Source organism: Vitis riparia, chromosome 14 (genome assembly GCF_004353265.1).
Source record: "Vitis riparia cultivar Riparia Gloire de Montpellier isolate 1030 chromosome 14, EGFV_Vit.rip_1.0, whole genome shotgun sequence".
In the NCBI taxonomy this organism is placed as follows: Eukaryota; Viridiplantae; Streptophyta; class Magnoliopsida; order Vitales; family Vitaceae; genus Vitis; species Vitis riparia.
In genome coordinates this window covers 19,685,239-19,692,783 of record NC_048444.1, presented here as the reverse complement: position 1 = coordinate 19,692,783, position 7,545 = coordinate 19,685,239, and the positions used below count along the sequence as shown (strand labels likewise).

Sequence of the window (7,545 nt, the reverse complement as noted above, 5' to 3'; positions counted from 1 at the left end):
CCCAAATAAGAAGTGGGAAGTTTCCTTACTCCACACCCCAACCCCATAGCTAGCTCCTTCATATTCTCTACCCCTCCTACAAGAATAACCTCGTTTTTATCTATATTCACTTTTAAATAAGAAAGCGTCTCAAACCATATAAACACCTAACTTAAATATTTCAGCTAGTCACTATTGGCCTCACAAAAGATTAAGGTGTCATTGGTAAACAACAGGTGGGACACATCCCGCCCCTCTCCATTTCTTCTCCCCACCTCAAATCCTTATCGTTTCTCTTATGTTTTCTTTCATTTAATTTAAGTCTCTTTGATATCACATAAGATGAGGTCTTTCACCGCTGGGTATCTTTGCTTTTGATTTCATTCATTTGATTGTTTTTTTAAATGTTTGAGTTTAGGTTTAGCTACTCTCATACATTCACACACAAACCTACTCTTACTTTAAGTTTTATTCTCTTGTTTTCATCTTGAGATTTTATGTGAATTGATTGTTTCAAAATATTTTTCAAAGGTTTTTCTATAAAAGTTTGATTTTTTGTTTTCCAAGTTCATTTTATATCTCTAGATTTATAATAATAATAATAATAACTTTAAAAAAATTTATTAAAAAAAAAAAACATGCAACCATGTTACAATCGGTATGCACTTTTCTTATTGATTTTTGGTTTTCTCACAAGAATAAAATCCATGGCTTCAAATAATGGAATAACTCTCGGTCCTCATAAACTTCATCATGATTATGGAGGATCAGGAAACATGGATTAAATTCATGGACATTAATTTGGATCTTGGTGAAATACAACATACATTAAGATTTTCAAAACAAAAGCCTACTGTCACTTTGTTTAACTGGCTAACTTTTGAAATAAAAATTGGAATCAAGGCACTTAGGGTTATTCTAAAAATATTTTGATGTTTGTATGATGTTCCTAACTTCCTAAAATTGGCAAACAAATTTAATTTGGGCTAAAAAATCATTTTTCAATTAAGAGATTTAAGTCAAATTTTACATAGGTCCAATTTTAACCCTATTCTAGACACTTGAACCAATTTTGTAAAATCAAATTATTTCTTGACTTCTTTAATTCTTGTTGTTATTTTTTTCTCTAATCTATGTCTCTTAAAGTTAATTTTAGGACCTTGCTTTGTTGAAAATCAATTTCCCAAGTGGGAAAAATAAATTATTTTTCCTGCACCTACTGCATTAACCTTGTTCTATGGTTAGGGACTATTTAGCTTAATTTAAATATGTTCTTAGCAATATAATCATGTTGTTATTTTTTTGTAAAATAGACATATCAAATATATTGTACATTTTTTTTTCTAGATTTTACCATGCTTCTAGGTTAGTCAAAGAAATTTGTTTTGATATATTATTGAAATTGGCTCTATTTTTTACCAATGTGATTGTGATCAAATCTGGTATTAAATGGGACATAATTAAATAATTTGGTCTTTCGGGTTGTAATCTAGACACATAAAATATGTTGTCCAATTTTTTCATGATGAAAGTTCTTTTCAAAATATTTTTTTAGTATTCATTTTGCAAGTGTCTCTGCTCTGGTCATATGTTGATTATTTTATATAGTGTCCTTAGTATGAATTAATTTGGTATTGATTAACACCTATATAAATAATTTGGCTTTTTGAGTTGTAATTCATATACATAGGAGATGTTCATTTTTTTCATGATGAAATTCTTTTTCTAGATTTTTTTTTAAAAAATTTATTTTACAAGTCCCTCTACTCGGGTCGTATACTAATTATTTTGTATAGTGTCCTTAGTATAAATTAATCTGGTATTGATTGGTACTTAATTAAATAATTTGGGCTTTTGTATTATAATTTAAACATATTAAAGATATTGTCCATTTTTTGTTTTGATGAATTAATACCTCTAGGTATTTATTTAGGATTTATTTTGTGAATTTCCGTGTTCTGCCCTGTTGATGAAAGTCTTATTTGTTGTTGATGCTTTAGCATGCTTTTAGGTTACATGATTAAAGACAAATATAATGCCACATCTTATGCAATTCAAGCATACATCAGTCTCTGGGTCTGAAAGTGCACCTCTGAGTCTGACCACGATTTTCATTGGCTCCAAAAAATGGAAGGAGTAGTGAGTTATGTGTAATGGCTCACACATGATTCTCAACAGTGTAAAACACTCATAGTAGACAGATTGAGACGTTCAACCAAATGTTATCTTTTATTCTTTGGCCTATTTAATCCATACCCATGGGGAGAGGCCATGAGTATTCTTTGGTAGATGCTAGTGCACTATCCAAGTGATGAACCTCTTCTTTTATGGATGGGATGGCAAATGGACATGGCAATGAAGCTTTCTTTTTATGGACGTCAATGGACACTGCACCCAAACTAGGAGGTTTGAAGTGTCTGGATATGGGAAGATCAAAGAGAAGTTCTGCTCCATCAGCAGAACTGCCAAGGGTTGAAGACATGGGAGTCCAAGGCCTTTTCTCAACCATGAATGATGAAGTTCTCAAACTTCCCTTCATTTGATCACATAGGGTTTGATCTCATTCCATTATTCAAGCACCATGGCGGAGAGAAGTAGGGCATTTCCATGGTAAAGATTGACTCTCATTCTCCGGGCTTGTCCAACACATAACAGCTTAAGTGATTCGGTAGAATGAATTCCCAAGGACCATTGAAGTGTGGTTTTATAGTGATGGACCAGCTTATCAGCATGGATGAAAATGACCCAAGTAGTGATGTTTGAGCAAGGGCTAAGGGGACCCCTACAAATAATTCATATGGTGCTACCGTGGGAAGCACTTGACGATTGGAATTCAAGAATATGCTGGCTGCAAATAGTGGGGTGAGAATATATATGTAGATACATGAATACAACACCCATCCAGCATTCTTTGTCCATGCTTGTTCCCTATCACCTTTTTATTTCCTTTGAATGGCTTTTGCAGGTTGGATGGTGTCAGAGGGGCATTAGGGAGGTCGGCCTTTGTGGGTTGAGTAACCAGGAGGAGATTGATGAGGCAGACCCCCTGGTCATTCTCCAACAGAATGGCAACATGTTCCATTTCCTCCACCAGTTTAGAACAATTCAATAGCATCCTTCTTCACAGGTAAAATCCAAAAGGAAAAGCATGCAATATATGAATCACAAACAAGAGATCCTCAATCTTAGACATGAGAATAGGAGGTGATGCTTAGGACAGGAAAGGACTGCCAAATGGGTGCTTATTCTGATGTTCTTTCGTATTGTTTTATGAGGAAGCCGTGCCAGGAAGTCCCTATCAACAGCTGCTCAAAGGCAAATATCTACTCATTCAAATTTCCCAGACAACCCCAGAGACTTGTTCATTCATTCCCATCTTGGTTTCAGGCAATGCCCACAAGCTAAGCTAAAATATCATAACGATCATGCAAATGATGAATTCAACTAGGGACTCAAAATTTGAGATAAAGAAACATAATAATTTAGGTTTCCAGGGAGGAGCAAGTTTACAATTTCAACCCCTTTTTCATATAAGAGCTTCTCTGTTGATTGCATGTCTGAACCAAAAAGCTAAGAGACTTAAGAGATCCTATTCACTTTAAAATCTACTCCACCATCAATAGTCTCAGGTTTGAACCATATATTATGTACAGGAGCAATTCACAACTAACATCAACCAGCTTTTGGTTGTAACCGAACAGTTCTAAGTTGGATTCTCAATATCATTTCTGATGAAGTTCGTTATGTGTGGGCAGATTGTGAAGACAGCAACCTGGAATGGTTATGCTCACCTTCGTAAGTGACAATTAGCATTGAAGGGTCTTCCAAACATCTCTCAACATGCTTCCTTGCTGGGCAACCTCTCATGCTGCTACATTTATAGTACCCCCTGCATCAGTTCAAAGGAGGCCACCAGCTTAGTCAAATTGAATAATAATGTAATCAGGACACTATTAGACCTCCAACTCTAGATATTCAATATCGCAAGGACAACTACCAAACAAAACTACCATCCAATAACAGATTAAACTAAAATTTCAAGGGAACAAGAGTGTTCATGTTTAGAAATTTGGCAAGGTTTGCTGGATGAATATCACCAGAACAAAAAAAAAATTGTTAAAATCTCCAAAATGCTGCATAAAAATGGGTTGATATTTTAGAAACAGATAAAAATCAATGGCATTAGAAAATGGGAAAGTTCACCAAAATTAAAAAACTTTTAAAACTAATTGACATCAGAGAATCCACTGCCTATGCAGCTTTGAGGAAGTCCTGTAACTATTTTTCCTATAGCTTACCTGTTTCAAATTTTTAACTCATTTAATTGCATGGACATGAACACATGGCTAGTCAATAGCCCATACACCTACTCACAAGGGTAGGAAAATTTCTTAACCACTTAAGGTTGGACAAGCTTTCCCATTTCTCCATTTACTAATTTTGAAAATAGTTAGAGATACAGAAAGAGCAACAAAACTCTTCATTAAAGTGGTCATTGGGGAGAATTTGGTATCACATCAAACCATAATAAAAAAGTGGGATGAATTGAACATGAAGATCAAACCAGATTATATATACCATTTTAGTATGCCCGAGTAATAAGATAAAAGTTAGATATACCTAGGATGTGGTGAACCCTTAATTGGCTTCTGCCCATACTTCCTCCATGAAAACTCATCAGGAGGAATATCTGCAACCTTGTTACTGATGGCAGGCACTTTAATAGATCTCTTCACCCTCAGTTTCCTGTAAAACACATCACCCTTAGTTAAAACAGAACAGAAAGGCCAATTGAAAGGACAGAGCACGGGATCAAAACTCACCTCCTCTTTGAACAATGGCATTTACCACTGCTACCACATTTGACGCTCCCATCTTCTCCCCTACCGCTGCATCTCCTTCTGGGTTGGTGAGAATTTGGATCAGAAAGCTGAGGAACACCGATCAAATGGAAGGAATTTCCGTCCAAGTTAGCAACACTACCATCCATGCTAAGAGAAGATATAAATGATCTAGTGGATGACATCGTGGGTGTGCAACTAGAGCCATCAAACTTAAGGTTTATTCCACTGTTACTCCTAGAGTACATCATGTCAGCTTGATACTTCATCTGTTGCTTCTGAAACTGTATCCTCTGTATCTGCTGCTGCTGCTGATGATGATGATGATGATGATGCTGTTGTTGAAGGAACTGATAGTGCTGTGATGGTTTTTGCTGAACAATTTGCAAAGGAGGCTTGACTGATGAAACAATATCTGATGCCTGACTCTCAAGAAATATTTTTGGGGTGATTTGCAGAGAACTTTTGGCTTTTGAATCTATTTCTGGAAGTGGGTTTTCAAGGAAATTAGTTGGGAGTAATTGGAGTGGCTTTGGTGAAGGATTCGGTTTGTAATTAGGGGTTTCTAGGAAGATGCTCTGGGGCAAAGATGATCTTAATCTCCTAAACTTTCTCACTCTTTCATGGCCAAAGCCATTGTTGAGAAGAGACACAACCCTCTTGAACTTGAACACAGCCTCTTCTGTCTCCATCATTAAGTTTCTATACTGAACCTGATCTTGAGGTTGGCATAAGAAACTAAGAACTCTATGACAGCTCTCAACAGCTGATTTGTTAGCTTCTTCAACCCCCTCCATGTTCATCATCCAAGCCCCACGAAACCAGATCCTAGTACTAAAACTAAAACCCTAGAAACCCAGATGAGAAAACATTACCACAACCACAAATTCATTTCTAGAAAAGAAAAATATTCAGAACCCATTTCCACAAGAAGTAAATACCGAAATGGATATAGCTTAAGTTTAATTCAAAAAGTTTTCCACCACAACCTGATTGAGCTCAGAGCATCCTAAAGATCTCACTCACTGTCTCTGTTAAACAGAAATCTAAAACCCTTTTCTTAGAATCCAAAAACCAAGATGGGTGTTGCTTAAAATTTCAAGATTTCCTAATGACATAAAAGGAAATAAAAATGTTTCCAACACAACCTGAGTGAGCTATAAGGATCAAGAATGAAATCAAAGAACACCCAGATGGAAATTAGTCATTTGGGTGGCCAATTCTGGGCAAAACAAAGAAAACAAAAATGGAGAGAGATCAAGAATAAACAAAGCACACCTTACTGCATTTGAGCAGTGAAAACCCTAAAGCCATCCCATTGGGCTTGAGATTCAATGTGTGAAAGAGAAGACTTTGCTCCCTCTTTCTCTGAGGTGAAATGACCCAAAAGCAAACAAAGTCTCTCTTTTAATTTTCTTTTTCTTTTCTTTTTTTTTTCCCCTTTTTCTCCTGAAACAAAATGAAACCAATAAACCATATACAAAGGAAAAATATAAAAAATTAGAGAGAGAAAGATTGAAAATTTTGGAGAGAGAAAGATGATAGGAAAAAGCCAGAGAACAGAGAAGCACAGCACAGGAATGAAACTGACGCCAGTGTCAAAGATCCTACGGTGGGGTCCACTGAAGACCTTATTATTCTTTTTCTTTTTTCGATTTTAATTTGTAAAAAAATATATTTATTTTTTATTATCCTCAGAAAAGGAAAAAAGAAAGGAAGGGGGAAACCGAGCCCACAAATCCACTTTGGAGTTGAGGGGGGTGGCATCCCAAGTAGCCGTTAGGGGAATGGACGACAGGGATGGAGACACGTGGAGAAGTGTGGTGGAAAGTGGACACTTGTCCCGAGAATGTTGACTAGGCAGAGAGAGGGGGGTTATGTTTGTCTGCGTGTTGGTATAAAAAAAGTGGGGTGGGGTCGAGGTGGTTGGTTGGTGAGGTGTGGGACCCATCAGGAGAGGTCAGGACACAGTTGACCTGACACAGATTCTCTCTGCCCCTTCCCTCTATTTCTCTACTTTGTATGCACTCTACCCCTCCCCCTCTCTCCCCTCTCCCCTCTCCCCTCTCCATTTCTACCCCATGAAAAAAATATATATATACTATTTTTTTTTCTTTTATTTAAATATTTTGGGTTATTTGAAATAGAATAATTCCTTAAAATTTGGTTCAATTAGTTGGAAATAAAATTGGTTTTCTTTTGTTCTACAAAAAGGGAGAAAAAGAGATAATCATTTTAAGTATTTTATTTAAGTTTGTAACTTTAAGGAAATGTCAGTATCAAACCTGAAGGAATCAAAAATCATTTTCAATACTTAAATTAAGTTTGAGTTACATATTTTCAATTCGATCCTAACCCAAACTGGATTTAATATTTCTATCATATTTATAATGCATCTTATCATATATGGTTAGATTTGAGTTGGGTTTTGGTTGAATACCTTGTGTTAGACTTTAAGTTAGATTGAATTTGGATTGATTATTTCTTAATTTAGGTTAATTTCAGGTTAGTCATTAACCCGAACAACCTGCCCAAATTATAACACTAATTTTATTGGAGAGACCCCATACCAAAAGTACCAAAATAATCACAACATCTTATCTTGAGAATTTATAATAGTACAGGTCACATGTTATCAATAAGTCAAAACACTCTTGAATTGGACTTTATTCTATATTTTTATTCATGTATTTATTTTAATTTCTTGTCACATGTTAGATAATCT

At 35.6% G+C, this 7,545-nt stretch overlaps 1 protein-coding gene across 1 annotated transcript; it reads right to left on the bottom strand.

Moving 5' to 3' along the window:
- Positions 1-3,405: 3,405 nt before the first annotated feature.
- LOC117931333 (probable WRKY transcription factor 74) lies at positions 3,406-6,283 on the bottom strand. Its single transcript, XM_034852280.1, has 3 exons — positions 4,803-6,283; positions 4,600-4,725; positions 3,406-3,868 (listed from the first exon to the last, which is right to left on the bottom strand). The coding sequence occupies exons 1-3, from the start codon at positions 5,624-5,626 to the stop codon at positions 3,721-3,723; spliced, it is 1,098 nt and encodes a 365-aa protein (XP_034708171.1). The 5' UTR covers positions 5,627-6,283; the 3' UTR covers positions 3,406-3,720.
- Positions 6,284-7,545: the final 1,262 nt, after the last annotated feature.